Source organism: Tetrahymena thermophila, assembly GCF_000189635.1.
Source record: "Tetrahymena thermophila SB210 genomic scaffold scf_8254638, whole genome shotgun sequence".
In the NCBI taxonomy this organism is placed as follows: Eukaryota; Ciliophora; class Oligohymenophorea; order Hymenostomatida; family Tetrahymenidae; genus Tetrahymena; species Tetrahymena thermophila.
Genome location: NW_002476407.1, coordinates 478,563 through 497,867, shown reverse-complemented (window position 1 = coordinate 497,867; position 19,305 = coordinate 478,563). Strand labels below are relative to the sequence as shown.

General features: G+C 21.9%; 5 protein-coding genes across 5 annotated transcripts; all 5 read right to left on the bottom strand. All coding sequences in view use genetic code 6, as the record gives it.

Moving 5' to 3' along the window:
- Positions 1-1,000: 1,000 nt before the first annotated feature.
- TTHERM_00189600 (eukaryotic aspartyl protease) lies at positions 1,001-3,703 on the bottom strand (the record flags this gene model as incomplete). Its single annotated transcript, XM_001016636.3, has 5 exons — positions 1,001-1,326; positions 1,394-2,001; positions 2,100-2,188; positions 2,652-3,511; positions 3,640-3,703. The coding sequence occupies 5 exons, from the start codon at positions 3,701-3,703 to the stop codon at positions 1,001-1,003; spliced, it is 1,947 nt and encodes a 648-aa protein (XP_001016636.3).
- Positions 3,704-4,886: 1,183 nt separating this feature from the next.
- Positions 4,887-6,257, bottom strand: TTHERM_00189580 (hypothetical protein; the record flags this gene model as incomplete). The annotated part of the gene is made up of 1 exon (XM_001016634.3): positions 4,887-6,257. One exon carries the CDS (start codon positions 6,255-6,257, stop codon positions 4,887-4,889), a length of 1,371 nt encoding a protein of 456 aa, XP_001016634.1.
- A 3,836-nt stretch (positions 6,258-10,093) lies between these two features.
- TTHERM_00189570 (hypothetical protein) lies at positions 10,094-11,938 on the bottom strand (the record flags this gene model as incomplete). Its single annotated transcript, XM_001016633.1, has 1 exon — positions 10,094-11,938. One exon carries the CDS (start codon positions 11,936-11,938, stop codon positions 10,094-10,096), a length of 1,845 nt encoding a protein of 614 aa, XP_001016633.1.
- A 3,376-nt stretch (positions 11,939-15,314) lies between these two features.
- Positions 15,315-16,526, bottom strand: TTHERM_00189560 (hypothetical protein; the record flags this gene model as incomplete). Its single annotated transcript, XM_001016632.3, has 1 exon — positions 15,315-16,526. One exon carries the CDS (start codon positions 16,524-16,526, stop codon positions 15,315-15,317), a length of 1,212 nt encoding a protein of 403 aa, XP_001016632.1.
- A 906-nt stretch (positions 16,527-17,432) lies between these two features.
- Positions 17,433-18,716, bottom strand: TTHERM_00189550 (hypothetical protein; the record flags this gene model as incomplete). Its single annotated transcript, XM_001016631.3, has 1 exon — positions 17,433-18,716. The coding sequence occupies one exon, from the start codon at positions 18,714-18,716 to the stop codon at positions 17,433-17,435; it is 1,284 nt and encodes a 427-aa protein (XP_001016631.1).
- Between the last annotated feature and the right edge of the window lie 589 nt (positions 18,717-19,305).

The window sequence follows — 19,305 nt, the reverse complement described above, 5'->3', positions numbered from 1 at the left end:
AGAAAATATTTTGATAAATTATGATAAAGACTCATTTAATATTTTTTAGATAACTTTCAATATGAAAAAAACAAAGCATTACAAGATTATTTATAAAGAAAGTATTTTATAAAATAATATGAATTCTCATTTAGGTGAATTACTATTTTTGAAATTACTTCCTATACATATAAAATGTTACATACAGGCTAAATATGCTCGAAATAAAACTAAAATTATATAAATTCAATAAAAATACTAATTATTATAGATTATACTTCAAATTAAAATAGAAAAATGTAAATAAGCTCATTCAATTTTTTTTTATTACTTTTTTACTTGAGTGTGATTGAAAAAAAAAAAAATTTCTTAATTAAATTATACTAAAAAAATTTTATTTTCTTGAATGCTGATTGATCTAGCTAATTAGTGATTAACTTAGGAACAATTCAGCTAGCTATTAATAACTTGAAGGGATTGATAGAAGAAAAATAAATAAAACTAATTTATCAAATATTCAACAGCCGTATAAATATTAATTAAAAAATGGAAAATATTTGTTTAATAGATGGAATTATATTAATTTACAATAATCGGGGATAAATAAATAAATGTGTCACTAATTTTTATTTTTAATTAAAAAAGAAAAAATAGGTTGGCTGAATAAAATTCATGGATCAAATTAAATTTGATCAAATATGAAAGGAAAAATCATTAATGATTAAAATTCTCAGAAGTATTATTTTATTATTTTCTTTTTTATTGATAATAAATAAATAAATTTTTAAGAGCTTTTTTTAATTTTTTGAAATACAAATTTTATTACTATTTTAGAATGAACATTCATGTTAGAAAATAATATTAAGTGTTATTTTCTTAGGTTTTTTACAAAAGCTTAAGACAAGAAAAGTAAAAACACACATTTAATATATGAAAAAATAACATTAAATAACAATTCCATATATTTTTTGTTGTATTATGGTGCTAATTTTTGTTTGAATTTAAACAAAGAGCATTTCTATCATTCCTAAAGTGCTTTTTATCTTTCCTTTTCTTCGTCACTCATAGCAGTATTAGGACTATTTTTGTAGCTTTCTTCATCATCCTAATGTATCTATTCATGGTTATAAACAGGGTCATTCTTATAACCATATGGATTATCTTCTTCGCTTCTAAGTTGCTCGTCTTTATCTTATGGAAGATCCTACATGTTACTGTTATCATGTATTCCAACTTCAATGCTTTATAAAGGTATTAGATCTTTATTATCAGTACCTGAAGACTTCCTACATAAGCAAATACATACGATTACAATCAAAAGAACAAGTACATAAATTACAGAAATAACTTTTATTTAGTAAAATATTTTAAGTTAGTTAATGTGTAAATAATATTTTAAAAAAATAAACTTTACAAAATTTTTCATGAGACTTTATTTTATCAATGATTTAAACTTCTTTGTTTTATTAGTCATTATCTTCTTTATTTTTTTCATCTTTTTAATCTTTTTTAGTTTCATTTTTGAAAAAGTCATTTGTAAAATTGTAAGTATTTTAAAATTTTCTCAAATCTTCAATGTATTAATTGTCCATAACAGTCTTTCTAATTTTTGCTGAATGAAGATTCATTAATACACTGTTAACATGAGGTAATTTGCAGCTGGATGGTGTGAAATGAACTTCACCTTTATTTTTGTCAAATAATATATCATAATTCTTAAAAAAGGGACCTCCAAGATATACTTTAGAAACACTTGGATGTGTTTCAAATGCAAATTAAAATAAATTAGGATTATTATTATCTGGATCAATGTATAAATAGCCATGAGCCTTCCATTCAATAATGTTATCTCCGAAATCAAATTCAAGTACAGGGAAGGAGTTGAAAAAATCTTCGACAGTTGGAAACTCATCTGATTTTCTATAGAGCCACCTTATTTAGCGATTGAAATTTTCTTTAGCATTTCCACATTTATATTTTTAGTTATTTTTACACAGCTAATTGATTGCATCAATCATAGGACTTTATAATTTTAAAAAATTATTAACAAGTAAGCAAAAATTAATATAAAAATAATAAAAATTATTTTCATTATTGATATATAAAATTTAAAAAATTACTCAATAAATGATTTGGGACCAAACACAAGAGTTGTTCCAGAGTCTAAAATAGGATGTGGAAGGCTATTAGTGACAAATTATCCTTCAATCTATTATAAAAATAATGTTTGATGAATTTGAAAAATAAATTCATAATTAAAAGCAAAAGAATATTGCAAAATAAATAAAAATACTTTAAAAGTAAAAAGCTGCGTATAAATTAATCAATTAATCAATCAATTAACTAATAAATAATCAATCAATAAAATAAAAATAATACTTCATTTAAAAGTAAAATTTTCATTTAAAGTTTTAATGTAAATTTAAATGAAAAAATTCTATTTTATTTTGTTTAATTATCTGTTTTGTTTGAAAATAAAATACTTATTTATTTATTTATTTTTTTATTTATTCTTTCTTTTCTTATAACCTAAAAATAGTGAAATGAATTTTATGTTTAATATTCGTTGATTGATTCATACATACATTAAAAGAAATTATCGAGATTCTAATATTAGATATGCAAGTATGCATGATTGTCTAAATAGGTAAATAAAAATAAAATAAAAGTACCCTAACTTCCTTGACACTGACATCATAGAAATTTGAATTTTTATTGTATTTAATAATCTTTGTTTTAGATCCAGGTATGTGGAGCTCATGATTATATCCTCCTACACTCATATAACCTCCTTACAAAGAATTTAGACATAAGGAAAATACTAGCTATTCATCATTATCTTTGTGCTAAGAGAAGATTCTGTCAATTATATTTGGAGGATTGTTATATTAGTTAGATGAAGGTGCTAACCCTATAATACCATCTGGAACTTGCGTTTTAAACAAATGAGTTTCTTTTGTTGTGCACCCAAAGGGAATTTAAACTTTCTCATGATTAATATACTTCAAATATTCTGAATCTTCAATCTCAGTTAGATTTTATCTATTTTTGCTGTTTAAATAATCTTAAATTTCATCTCCAAAGACGATATAATCTATAGCCATAAATCCTCCTATGCTTGAACCTTCCATATAACTAACTCCCCAAGTGCATTGATTACCATTACAATTTTGACATCTAAAATTATCAAACTATGCACCACATGACATTTTAAGCGCAGTGAGAGATTGAGTGAGGTTATACTGCTTATTCAAGTGATTACCACAATTCGATTCACATTAAGAGCAAGGAAAAGCAAGTAAACTACTACCTGTATCTATAATTGCTGTTTACTTTTGAGGAGGAGATCCCATATATAAATTAACCCAATAAACTGTTTCACCTGTGCTACCTTCCAATTAAACAGTATGAATACGCTTGTAATAAAACTCGTCAGTAGGATTATTTATTTTCTGCTTTTAACCTTATTCATCTAAATATACAAAAGGATCTTCTTCTATTTCCTTTTATACATCTTCAAGAGTACCTTCATCTATTTGAATAATAATAAATACAAATTTGTTAAGTGCGTAGATAAAGAGAGAGAAAGAGAGAGATATTGATTATTTCATCCTCATTTAAAAATATATTATTTTGAGATAGTCTAATAAATAATATCACCTGCCAAATGTACACATTAGAAGAATAATAATACTAATATAGCTATGCTGTAAGCTTTTTTCATTCAAATTAGTATGAGCAATAATATGATTTTATTCGCTTTCCTAATAAACACTACTTAAAACAAATTAACTAACTAACTATTTAATTGAGTTGAATTGAATTGATTTATATTATTCTTAAATTATATTAAAAATTCAGTAGTTAATTTAATTATTAGCCTGATAAAATATCCTTTTCTTAACTTCTGAATATGTTTAATAAATTTTCTCAATCCACTAATGCACAGATCAAATGAATATCAGGTCTATAAATTGATAAAATAGATTGCTAATTCTCAATTAATTTGCAATATTTAATATTTTAATGAATGATAAAAAAAAAAATTAAAATTTAACTTTATTATTCCAATATAAAATTTTAATATTTTTTTAAATTAATTTTTTAAAATGGATGGAAATTATTAAGAATTTATAATTCATATCATAACTAAATTTTTTAGCAACTAAAAATCAATAAATATTTGAAGATAATTTATTTAATTAAACATAAACACATTTTCAAATCAATTTGATAGATTACTTAAAGAATTTATAATAAAAATTAGAATTTCTGAAAAAACAGTATTCAAAATAAAATAATGTAATTTTTTTAAAATCTAGCTGAAAGATTGCAAAAGTTTTCTAATTAACTGATGCATAAAAATAGCAGCTTAAATCATATAAACCCATATTAGATTTTTATATATTTGAATAAATACCATATATTATTAATTAAGTTAATGAGGATTATTAAATTATTTATCTAATCCTTCAGACAATAAACAAAATATTGACTGATTAATACTTAATACGCTGGTAACATTATTATTTGTACTTAATTATTATTAGCTTTATTAAATTTAATATGATAATTTTTGATGATGATAAACTTTTTCTTTGGAATAGATAGAACCAGTCAGTTTTTAGATTTATTTTTCTAAAGAAATTAACTAGATTAAAATTAGACTAATTTTAAATTAAAGTTTTTAATAAGATAAATTTATTTGCCAAGTGATAAAATTAAACAACAAATGTGAAGAGGTAATAGAAAATGAGAGAAAATATTAAAAGTAGAAACAGAAATAGAATATAATATAATTTATTTTAAATTTAAATATTGGTTAGGATTATAATGTGCTGGAGAATTAGTAGATAATATTTATATAAGATGTGGTTAGTGTGGTGTGGTTATTATAATTATTTATGTCATCCACAGATATTAGTGAAAGATTTAGGGTAATACTTTTGTAAGAAAATTTCCAATTAAACTTATTCCTCTATACCTTTATTATGAATAGATTATTTTTTATAAATGCTATCTCTAAAGTTAAGCACTTGATTGCGTGTTTCGAAAATTTATTTTTGTTATTATTCGTTTATATTAAAGTTAATAATCATCATAAAGGAGTCTTGACTATTCATCCATGAAGGATTATCTTCAGAGGAGATAATATCAACATCAATTGTGCAATCTATTTATATTCCATCTTTGGTTGTAATTGTGTATGGTAATGCAGTATGGAATTTTTGTTTGGAATTGATTATTGATAAAAATGTAATTGCATTTTTTAATCTTTATTCACCATTTTTTATCTGATAAGGTGAGAAAACTTGGATAGTATTTTTGGCATCTTCAATGTTTATACCAAGAAGTTCTAAAAAAGAATAAGAATAGTGAGATTGGTAAATTTCTGTATCAATAAAGGTCATGTTTGATCTAAAGAACAAAACATGGCTGTAATCTGATTTTGAAAGGAAATTATTTTTTTCATTTAAATATTCAATTAGATAATTGTGACTGTTTGAAAAGGCGTTTACGAGATTGCATTCAGAAATTTGTTTTTTAGTAATCATCTTTTTTATTTCTTTTAAGTGGGCTAATTATTTTAGTAAAGATGGTTAGTAAATACTAAGTTGTTATGCGAGTTATTAAAAGTTTTAATTTTGTTGGGAATTAAAATAGGTGATTAACTCAGTAAAATTTGTTAGTCCGCTCTTTCCAATGCAATCTAAATTTAATTCTACTCTTCTTTATATTTTATTATCAACAGCATGATTTATTTAAAGTAGTCTTTTATACAGTGACGAGTTTTCTTCAAATAAATTTTCAGAAAAATTTGAATAAGTAGCTTCAATTTCTACATACCCAAAAATGATAAATTTGTTGTTATTAGGGTATTAATCTTCTAAGTGAGTATATAATGATTAGTATTGCTTTCTTTTGAAGCGCTTAGATGAAGTTCTTCTTGTCTTAATGATAAATTTTTTTACGCCAAGCACTTAACTAAAGTTGGAGCTTTTATCTTTTTAATTAATATTGATTGGTAATTAAATTTGATTATGTTGATCAACCATTTCAAAGTCATTCATTTAATAAGAGTTCTCTTCAGAAGTAATGTTATAATGGTTATCTTTTTTGCTGAGACTTTCTTAGTGTTAATAATGTATGTTGGTGAGAGTTTCTTAGGTGACATGCTTCAAATCTTCTGAATCACACATTAGGTTTTGAGAATCATTCAATGATCTTTATTCTAAATATATTTCTTCAATATTTACTTAAAAATTGTAAGTGTTCATTATTTTTTATAATTTAATAGTGGGTTCTTTATTTAAAATGAATTTTTTTAGTATTTTAAAGCTATGATATTTTTTTTAAAATATTATAGTGTTAAATGTTTTTTTGTTTTGGCAGTTATTGTTTATTTAATTTGTTTTTTTTAAGTTTTAATTATACGCATTGGTAATTGCGCTAAATTTAAATAGAGTAAGAATCAAATAAAAATTAAGTTAGAAATAAAAATAATCTCTACTGATAATCTCTAGTAAACTAAACTAAGATCAATTTGATTTTGTATTTAAATATACTTCCGTTCTAGTTTCTCAAATAAATTTTAATGTAAACTCAAGAAAAGAAAAATTTAATCAATCTAATTTCAATTTCTTTTGTGAATTCGACCGATTAGCATTAAAATTTGGCTATTATATACTTTATGATGCTTAAAACAATATTCCTAAAACCTACCATCTTCTTCGCGCTTCAATGTAAAAAATAAAGCATTTTTAATATTTAAATGTAAGATGTATTTTAGGAAAATTCTCTCTTGTATTTTGCTTCTTTAGTTATTAAATTTGTTATCCAGCTTACAATAAAATAATAAGTAAAAATTTTTCCCTACCACTGGTTTTCAAATAAATATGCTTTTCAAAGACTCATAAAATATATCTATATCAAAATTTATAACGAGTAAATTAAAGTCACTTCTGTAAATAAGCTTCAATAATCAATCAGCGTTGAATGTTTGTAAAAACAACAAACAGCTTTATCCTTAAATTATAATTTTAAAGTTTACAATATATTTTTTCCTGTAATAATATTTAGAATATATTGAATAGGAAAATTGAGGTATTTAATAAATATTTGGTATTTTATTCATTCATGTAAATTATCATTTAGTAATTTAAACAAAATATTTGGAAATGTAAAAATAATGTGAACTAAACATTGATTTTAATTAATAAATAATCAATCATCCAAGATTTTTCTATTTTTTCAAAAACCACTTTACTCTGATTTATTTTCAATTTATACAAGTAATCTATTTCATCAAATAAAAACATAAATTTAACAAATATGCAATTATTGATTAATGCTAGTCTAATTTTTAAAATTATTGAATAGACATACGTATAAAAGTGAATTATATCTTAATCCAACACGTTTTTTTTTTAAAGCACTTTTTAAGAAGATATTTAGAATAATCTTTAAAAAAAATGTAAATCTAATGATAATTAAATTTACTCAAAGATAATTTACACATGAAATTGAAATACATATATATATATATATATCAACTGATAATTATACCTGACCTAAATTTTGCAAATTCTTTAAATTTGATTACAGAATATTCTTTTTCCCTTATCAAAACAAATAGATGGGTTAATTAAAAATTTGTGATTGTTAAGTAACATTACCTTAATATATTTATTTCCTTAACATTTTAACTTTGAATATTTAATTTAGTAGAACCAAGATATATATTTAGGGTTTTAATCAAACACCTAATCTATATACCTATTCAGTATCTATTTATCTGATTAAAGCAATCCCTTTTGTTTTAATTTTTTTGTATTTAAAACATTTGTTAAAATGATTTTTTTAATCTCACCTTTAAATATATTCATAAAAAAACGTACATTCTTAAAAAACTATTTTTATTTTTTATAAAATTTCATTTAAGCTAGAATTAAAAAATTTCGAGCTTTAAAAAAAAATCAAGTAATTAAATCAAATTAATTAACTAGTCCATTGTAAATTATTGTTTAAAAATCAGTAAAATATGATAGAAAAATTCTGAATGTTATATTAAACGGTTAAGTAATAACAGATAAAATAGAATACCATTCACACCTCAATGCAATTTTAAGTAAATATAATTTTATATGCAATATTAATACATTTTTACAACTTACTTTCAGAATAAAGTATTTTGTATTTTTGTTAATTGCAAGTATAATACCTTTAAAAAGTATTCAGTGTACTTATCATTTATTTTTTAGTCCAAAATGCTAATATAAAATTGCTAATAAAGCATAGTTAAACAGTAATAACTGTGTAATTATTACTTTTTAAAAAGATAAAATAATTTATGTAGCAAATATATCTCAATAAATTTTTTTAAAAGTATACTAAAAGGTAAAATATTTAATGATATGAGAAGCAAAATTTAGTATGAGGAAATTTATTTATTAAAATCAATTTTATGAAAATTAAAAAAAAACACAAAGGCAAAAATGAAGTATTTAATGGCTCACTTAAGATTTTATTTGTAATAAGTTAAAATTTTTGTTTGTGAAGGTATTGAAAAACCGTAGATTTTATAATAATACTTAAATCAAATAGAAATTTATTTATTAAAATTAGTGAATTTAATTTTTCATGAATGATTAAATCTGACTGATAATTAGTTGTAAGGATTAATATTGTCCGTAGAGATTTGTTTTCTTAATTTTTAAACAAGCCTATATAAAAAAAATTATTTATAGATGTTGGTTAATATTTCTCAAATCAAAAAGTATTAATTGAAATAAAAAGATGTTTTTAATTACATATAATTCAAAACAATTAGAGATTTTGTATGTTACTTTTAATTCATAAAATATCATTTTCATTTTGTTTAAATAAAAATAAATGGTGGAGTTTTTTCTTATTTAAATATTATTTAATATTAGTCAAGCGCATTCAAAACACAAGTTAAGGTTCTTTGAAATGAGTATTTATTTTGTGTTTAATATATATTCTAAAAGTATTAAAATAGTATTTTGTAACAAACAAATAAAAATGTTTTTAAATGTATTCACTTTAATTAAAAGAAAATTTAAATGGTAACTAATAAAGCCAAGAGTTATAATTTTTGATAGTTAATACTGAAATTAACAGTAAATCAATAAAAAATTATAAATTCATAAATTATTTGATTTGTATTAGTAAATTGTAAGGATAAATAATATCCAGAAGTTCAATTTCTCTAAAGTAACTAGAACTCATTCAAATATTGAATAATTAACTTTGATTGTGTTTTTGCATGTTACTAATCTATTAAATAAATTTTTGTGAGCTGTTCGAATTATTTTTAGCTAGTAGAATTTAAATGACTCTCTTTCCTTATGAAAAAATTATCAAAATGTGTATTATAAAGTTAATACTGGGTTTTTCTTTATTTTAAATTAAATGACGCAATTTATAATACAAATATAATAAGTAAAAATAGACATGATTTGATCAAAATATAAATGAAAAATCCATCCTTAAATATGTAAAAATTAAAATATTGGATTTAATAACAGTGCCAAATCTAATAATAGATGAAAAAACAATAATTTTATTTTAATGATAAATTTTTGACTTAATTTTAATTTTGTTTTAGGTATAAATTTACATTTTGTTCGAAAAGTTTTATATAGTTTTTATTTTATTTAAATATTGCATCATATACGCACAACTTTTGTCTAATTGAATATCATTTGCTTTTTAGATACTTTTAACAAAATTATAATTGTATATTTATATATTTATATTTTATCTTATTAATTCGGATAAATATTTTTTTAAAATGATTGATTCAAAAATTTTAAATTTATTAATTAATTATTCATTTTAAAATAGAAATCAAAAATAAATACAGCTATTATGTATGCATGTTTTAATTGGCTCATAAGTTAAAGTAATTTAATAAGTTTAACATATATAATTATTTAATAAATTAGATAGAGTAATGTTCATGCAAAACATCAAAAATTCCATTTAATAGAACTTAAGACTAGTTAATTTAATTTAAACAATCATAAATTAGTAAGTAAGTATAGATAGATAGAAGAAGTAGCTAATAAAATTGTTAGTATTTTAAAATATTTCAAAATAATTTATTTATTATAATTTTTTTATTGTTTTATTTTTTATTTTTCTATTTCTTTATATTTTTTGTCTTATTTGATTAAGGAGGATTGCTTACTTTCTCTTTCTCCTCCTTTTTATTCTAGAAATATTCTATATTCTATTTATTATTAATATTAGGGTAAAACTTTTCAATAAACAATTCTGAATGAACCAAAAATTCAAATTTATTATCTGAAAGATTATTTTCCGTTTTTAACTCAAAATTATTTTGCGAAAGTATATCATTCTTATTAAAAAACCTAATATTAAAAAATTATTCATTTTATTATGGATTTTAACTTTGTTATTATAATTATTATTATTATTATTATTATTATATAGATGCGGATGATAATGAAGAGTATTTATTTTAATTTTTTCTGTGAATGCTCTGAGGTAAGCTAAGCTTTTGTATTTGGTAATCTTAAATATTCAATTTAAGAAGTATAGTAAAGCAATCTAATGGAACCATCCACTCAGGTTAGTCGGGCCAAATAATTATTTCATAATCTACAGTTGTTGTTATTTCAATTCCATCCTTTGCCAAAAATGTGATTGGAACATTCTGAATGTTTTCTAGGCTAGAATAGAGTTTGACAATGTTCATCAAACTTTAAAGTCTTTTTTCGCCTTGTGAGACTTAAAATGGTTGATTAAAAGATTTGATAAAATCAAGCATCTAAGAATCAGGTTTAAGCAAGTCAAGTAAATCCTTGGTGTATGTGTTTGAATGCAATTCTAAGTCCATGGAGTTAAAATTACTGCGCGTTTGGGAATACATCAAGTATTTCTTAGAATTTGGATTTTTCTCAGAATCTGACAAATATTTGGTCTTGATATAATTTTTAAAATATTAGTCAGCTTGATGATAAGCTGTTGATATTTCGTCTTCAGAAATCATTTAAAATTTTATTTAACGATTTATTTTATTCATATGAGCAACCTAAACGCTGGTTACGCATTAATAATTTTTCAGTATCTCAGCTAGTTCCTGATATTATTTTCCATTTTATTTAGAAAAATGATTTACGATAAACCTGAAGTCAGTCAGCCCGCTTTTACCTTTGGAGTCAAAGAAAACTTCAACAAGATTGTCTTGATGATTTTAAATGATCTTGTTAATGTCAACTATAGTATTACTTTGAATGGCCAAATTTTGATCACTGTAATGCTCATAGTCTCTGTAATACTTCTCTAGCTAATTACCTCCGAAAATAGTAAACTTATTGTGAGTGGATGCTTCATTGAAGAATATTGGTTAAACATTTAGCATTTTTTTTACAAATTTCTTGGAGGAATTTTTTTTCATCTTAGCACTCTCAATTTTCATTATAAATTATTGAAAATAGATTTCGTTTTCTAATTAGATATTATGCTAATCTGGCTAATTAATTTTGATTGCGCTATAATGCATGTTTTTCCATTGCTCATCGCTCATCATAAATTTATCTTCTTCATCATAATACAAGTCAATGTTTTCAAATATGTTGTTTTCTGATTCAGTTAATTCAGATGAGGATGAACATATTTAATCAGATTTAGCTTATTTTGACCTCACTTTTTGGTAGATGCTTTAAATCCATGAAGTCTTAATTTGTTACTGAAGGTTAGTTTGCTATTAAATATCTTAATTGTTCATTTATGAAAAGCTTTCTTCGTAGATTTGAGATTGTTTGTCATCGTAGCAGCTATCATCCTTAATCTCTTAGGAAGTATTATTATTAATATTATTATGTGTGAAAGTTAAATATTATTCATAAAAAGATGCTGGATAGTTAGAGTGATCTTAAAACTGTTGTTGTTGAGTGATGTAATTAGACATTGGTAAGTATTTGGGTTGGTGATGTGTTGTAATTTAAAATATATTTACTCCTTAGTCTTTGTTTTATTTCTATTTTTTAATATTTTAATGTTTATATAATATTTAGTAATTAGTTTCTGCTTTATTAGCAAAAAATTAGTCAACTTTATTAATAAAAGACATTTAAATATAAAGTCAATTTATTAATTGAAGTCTTGCTTGCTTTTTTAAATAGCATCTCCTTTAATTTGAAGAAGTTATCCAAACAGCCAGTCTGTCTGTCTTAATTTAAATTTACAGATGTTTTTCTAATTCTAAATTACCCAGAACGAGTTTTAAGTAACATTTTATAAAATTAGGGTCAAATCAGGTTTATTAAAAAGATTAAATGCATATTTTATTTAATTTATCATAGGTAAAAAAGCAAACAAACAAACACAAATTAAATTATAGAGAACGAAAATTTTTTTTAAATAAGACAAATTTAATAATATAATTTTATTCGTTTTTCCCTTACTTTATTTTTTACTTGTTAAAAGTTTAACTCAATTTTTGTAGATATTTGTAGTTTGTAAAATAAAAAAGCTGAAATTAAAAAACTGGGAAATGTAAAACACAAAGACTTAGATTACTAAAAACATCATTTAAAAATAACTTTATTATCTGCTTATATATTTATAAATAGCTAAATCCTCTTTATAATTTATGACTGGGAAGTAAATTAAATTTTCACCAAACAAAGCTATAAAGAATTTTCTTGATACATCAATTAAAATAAGTAATCCCCTAAAAACGAATATAATAATATTGGATTAAACTAATTAAAACTAGAACCAAATCAGTTCAACTGATTATATCATTAAAAAAAAGTCAATTTTAAAAAATTAGATGCATAAAAATTGTGTCCAATTTACTTGACCAATTTTTATATAAAACAAGTATCACAATCTAGTTATTTTGGTTACATTTTTTATGTACTTTTTAAAAGTTTACTTTTTTTTGATAATAAATATCAGCAAGTATCTAAAAATAGAATAAATACTTTAGTAACTTTTCTTTTACTCTAGATATCTTTTACTTTGTATTTATTTTTTTATATTATTATCGGATAAAATTTTTAACCATTTACACTGATATGCTTTTAAAAGTAATAAATTTTTTAACCTAAATTTTAAGCATAAATGTAAAGTTTTTATTTAAAATGGTTTTTTGTATTTATTCTGCTAAAACTTCACTAAATCCTATTAGGTAGTATTAATAAATTTATATTAACAAGTAATTTGAAAGTTAAATTTAGTATTTATTGCCAATATTTTGAAGTATGAAAATAATTTTGGATTTGTGGTAATGACTTACTTTTAAGAAAATGTATATTAATTTATCTTTTCTTTGTTGCAAAGAATATTCCACTGATTTTTCGTTAAAAAATGTAAGTATTTTTGGCTTTTCTTAATAATAAATATTAAATTTTTTATTTAATGTAAATAAATATAATTGCAAACTGTATCAATGTAAGGCCATCTCTAAATGTAAAAGTGTAATCCCTAAAAATTAAATATAGCAAATATTGTTTATAATTATGTTTAATAAAATAATTAAATTAGTTAAATCTCATTTGTAGAAATCAGTCTAAGCAAACCCTTCATAAAAGTACCAAAACAAAAGCTAAAATCTAATGTTATAAACATACTTGTCATTAATATTTTGAGAACAATCTGAACAACAATTCACTTACAAATCACTAATTAAATAAAATTTATTTAAAAATGTTTATTTATTTATTTCCACAAATCAAAACTAATCTAAAGAAAAAAAATAAATTAATGTAATAATTTACAAAAACAAAGTAAGTAAATCAAAAATCGTTCTATTTATTTATTTCTTTTATTTTATCTAAATATACTTTTTAAAGAAAATCTTCGAGTTATTATAGATAACAGAATACCATAAACAAACAAAATAAAATTAATAGAAGAATTTCAAAAGAAATTTTTTATTTCAAAAAAAATAAAAGTAGGATTTTATATAGATTCTAATTATAAATCTTAATATCTGTAAGGTACCTCTTTAAATTAAAATTCATGGTAAATATCATCAATGCTAATAAATATAATAATAAAGTTAGTTTCTTATAATCCCCCATATATTTAAATTATAAATTACTTTAGTATAGATTATGCATCAGCATATTACTGAAAATCATCTTCTCAGGGTTTTATTTAATCAAATTCATTCTTACTTACTTACTTATTTACATAAATATCTATATACGTATATAAGCATTAATTTTAATTGAAAGTTAAGCTTATATATACACTTGTACCGAGACAATATAAAAGCATAGCTAAAAGTAATTTTCTATATTAAATCTTTTGATTTTATGGCTAACGAAAGAAAAAAACAAAGCTTTTATCAGAATTTAAGTAAAATTTCTTAATTTCTTTTTTTATTTAATTGAAAGAAAGTAAGAGTCTCTGTAAAATGTGTATTTTAAACAAATTAATTAAAATTTTCCTTTTTCCTCTTTATTTTTAAGTAAGGATAATTTTTTTTTAAAGTTAATCAATTTGGTTTTGAAATTCTTTAAACATTCTAAAAAGTAAAAAAGTAGTTATTAATGCAAAATAATAAATAATAGATTTGTATTTAAAAAATCAATATATCTATCTAAATCGTGATAAATGTAAAAAAAATAGTTGTGATTATATGAAACTGAATCTATCATAGAATAGATTTTTTTTTGTCATGTTAAAATTTAGTATTTGAAAAAAACAAAATTTATATTTATTTAAGTATTCATCTAAAAATTTTTAAGTAAATCATTTATTTCTTTATTTATTTGTTTTAGATGAAATACGAGCGAGATTCATAAACCTGTCTATAATAAATTTGGCAGAAATCGTTTATTTCTAATATTTTATTTTCAATTTTTACATAGAATAATCAGTTTGTTTCAAATATTTTTTTATTTTAGTAATAAAATATTTTTATTCTTAAAAAATCTAAAATTTTTTAATAAAAAGAAAAGATAATTTTTTTGCCTGCTTTTAAATCAAAAAAGCTACGAATTACCATTAAATAAGACTAATAAAAATATTTAATATTTAAAACTATTTTTCTCAATTTCAACAAATTGTATAAATGAATTGTAATAATTAATTCAATTTAGAAATAATTTCTCAATAATAAACTGCTTTATAAACTGATTAAATTTTTGACAAAATTATTTATTTGAACAATTTAGAAATGAATGTATGTAAATAAAATTTTATACATTTTTCATTATTTTTACTTTTTTTCTTTCGAAATTATTTTGGATAGTGGAAATAAATGTTTAACTTTAATTTTAATTTTTATATTTATTTAATTACACATTTTAATATGATAAAAAGTAGATTCATTTTTATATATCTTCTTTTAGCTTAATAGATTTCATAGTTTATGGATCAAAAAATAGATCAGGGTAGAATTTTTGTAGGAATATTTCTTTCTGAACTTAATACTCAAAACTATTATCTTCCTCTAGGGAGTTCAAATCCAAATCAGAATTTGTCTAATTTTATCTTAATTAAATGATTGATTTCAGCTAATTTAAGGATAGATCTATTTTATTTACTACTCCAAAACATGATTTTTTATCCATCCAATTAGGGGCATTAGGCCAATAAACTATTTCATATGTTGATTTGGCACTAAATAATATTGCATCAAGTGTAAAATATTCTTGAACAAACTCAAAAATTGTTTGGTCAGATAAAGCAAAAGAAAGCTTTCTAATTATATTCTATAATCTCTCTTAGCCTATTAAGAAATTAAAATTCTAAAATGATTTTTAAAACATGATTTCTGAGTTTTATGGTTCTACTCCTAACAAGCTTAAAGTAGAATATGATACTGTAGTATCTTTGAACATAAAATCTTAACTTGCATAATCAACTATGATTTTAGAGGTGGATATAAAATCACACTCAGAATAATTAGCTTTCACATAATTATCAAAAAAAATACTAAAATCTTAATAAGCTTTATGAACATCATTTTCATCAATGATTCTTGAATTAATTTTCAAACTTGTGTCAGTTATATAATTTAATATTTATTGTGTTTTTTATTAATACTCTTCTAATTATAAAGCTAATTATCTATAGGTTTAATTAGAAAATTTTTTATAGTGATCAATCAGAAAAGAGAAATCTTTTATTCCACTTTATCCTAAGATTTAGTAATTAAATACCCAGCTTTATTCTGAAATTTTATTTTCAATAGAATTTAATTTAATGAGGCAAGATATCCCGTTATTTTATAGATTTATTTGCGACTAACTTTTGTAGTCTCTGTATTAACTTTCTAATATGACATAGCCAAATATGATGCAATAGTGACTTATTTCCAAGCTTTAGTAAACAATAGGAACTATATGTAATTATTTCTTTTTGTATAATTTACTTTTTGAAGGCTTAACTTTTGCTATATATTTTTTCAGCTAAATTTTTTGAACAGGCAATTATACTTAATCTAGAGAGTTTGATTAATTTTCTTCTCTTTCAAATATTTACTCTAACCCTGTATTAAAAATATTTTTACTTTATTCATCAGTAATTGTGAGCATTCTCTGTTTTTACTTTTTTATAAATAGGATTTAGAATGTGTTAATTTTTTCTATTTCAATAAAATAAAAGTAAAATTTTATTATAAACAAATTTTCACCACACAATTGCAATTACTTACTATATATTTTTATTTTAAACTGTTAGGTAGATAGATATATTTTGAGAGAATATTTTAAAAAAATTTATTTTAGTACTATGAAACTATGTAAGTAAGGAGGGAGGAAAATAATTAGTGTAGTGGAAACAATTTATAATCTTTTTGAAATTACTAAATAATGCTAATAGATATGTTTAATTACATAAAAATTGAGTGGATTTTTTAATAATTATTACTTCTAATGCAAAATTAATTAGAAAAATATCTTTGAATTTCAATTTATTAAATTGAATTGATGATTTATTTACTTAATTTTTTTGGATTTAGTAATTCTATTCAAATATAAAAAATTATAACAAGAGAACAAAAAAAGTATGCTTTTGAATAGGAAAACCAACTAGCAGGCGAATGTTTTAGCTAAAAATAAATGTTTGTGAGTTAAAAGCATTATAACTAATTATATTAATAAAAATTTTGTCTATCCTACAAGTTCTTTTGATGAATTCTTTTTTATTTTTAAAAAATAGTAAAATAGATTGGGGAATTATTAATCTTGATTATCAGGTATCAGAAAAAAGATTAAAAATTAAATCAAAAACTTGAGGTAGTTAGTTGTTTAGTTATAGCCATGTAGACATTGAAAGTAAATAATTAGAAGTAAAAATAAGCATAAAGATAGATAAATAGATAGATAAATAAATAAATAAATAATATTTTAACCATCTAATTTACAAGTTTTTAAAATATAAATTAATTTTTTCATACGCAACAAAAAATTGATTGTTTATTAAATAATTTATTGATATCATCAGTTTACATTTTCTTCTGAGATATTACTATTTTCATTTTCACTTTTTGCTTAGTTCATAAAATTTGTAAAATCTGAATTCTGCATCATCTCTTGCTTAATTTGCAAGGATTTTTTATTGACTTGATCACTAAATGCTTCCGGATAATATCTTTCTATAAAAATCTCAGATTCAACTGTATACTCAAAGTGGTAATCATCATCTAACATCCCATATTCAAGCTATTTCTAGCTACTCATTTAAGATCTTATTTCTAGTATGGCTTTTATTTACTACAATGAAACATTCAATTTAACTAATACGCCAGAGCATTCTTCTTTACTCAACCAGGAAGGCCTTTCCTTCCAGTCAAATAAAACTATCTAGCTTTAGCCATAAAAAGGTATATTATCGGCAGTATAATATTAATCATCTATTACATACTCATATGCATCGCTGACAGTTATAAACAATTATTAAATCACATTTTTCAATCTTTTAAATCCAAATTATTCTAAAAATGGGGCTTAATTCCTCAGAATTGACATCTCGAAATTTCTTGGTTCCACTCCAATTAAGCTTAACAGAGCTAATGACATTTTAGTTTACTTTACTTCAACTTCAAAAAAATCTAAATTCAGAGAGCTGAGACTAGTTAAATAAAAATCTTCTTCACCAACTTAAGACTTTACGAATTCTTCAAATGCAATCCTAAACTATTCTTAAGTTTCTTGAATTTCCTCATAAGAAATTAATCTCTGCTTTAGCTTGATAGATAAATCTGATATATGTTACATACATTTGTTTGCAACAACTTTATATTCTTTTAAATATTTTGCTAATTCTTGGTATTGTTGGTCTGGAATTGTTTGATAATGATCAATCAAAAATTAAAAATCTCTAAGCCCTGAACTTGCTTTTGTATAGAAATTTACCACCATATCCATACCATTTGTAGATCTTTCAATAGAAGAAACTCCAGTATGCGCATTTGTCAAGTCAACTAAATCAATTTCATATGGTGAAGGATAATCTTTGTAGTAAGATTCTATCTCTATAAATCCATATAACAAATATTTATTTTAATTTTATAACTGAAGTGTAATTATTGGAACTATTTCTATTTGCTTTCTTTTATATCCCTTGCGATTATTCGCCTTCATCTTTGCAATCACTTTACGAGGTTTGATAATCGTGCTTACATTATAATTATCTATGCATCCAGTTGAATAAATTTGGGGAGACATTATTTCTAAGCTATCTTCTTGTGAGATTGCATTTTTTTCCAACGATAGAGAGGACATTTTTGTTCGTTCAAACAATTAATAATATAATTAATATCTTTAATTTTATGTTTTTTATCAATTTAATTAATTTTTGATAATTTATAATAATAATAATATTTATAATAAACTTACATGATTATTATTTATCAATAAGCTTTCATCTAGTGATTCTTCAAAAAGGTTTTGAAAATTCATAATCATTCCCTTATTTAACACGAATATAAGCTAAATCTTTTTTTCCATAGATAGCTGTTTCAAATATCTTTTAAAATGGTTTTTAAGTTCGATTAAATAATAAAAATATTAAATATTATTAATAAACGTAATGTTCGAAATCGAATATTCTTTTACTAATAGTATGATATAATTTTGATGGAATATTTTGCATTTATTTTTAATAATAGCTATATTATTCGTTTTGATTAAATATGATAACAAAAACTGTCTATTACCAATTATATTGACGTAATGATTTAAATTTGAATTCGGCTAATCTATTTTATTTAAATTACTGAACTTTATTGAAAAAGTATTTAGTTACAAAATCAGCCAGCCAGCTCTTTAAATCTTTGAATTTGTTTTCTATTAAATATTTTTCTAAAATAAA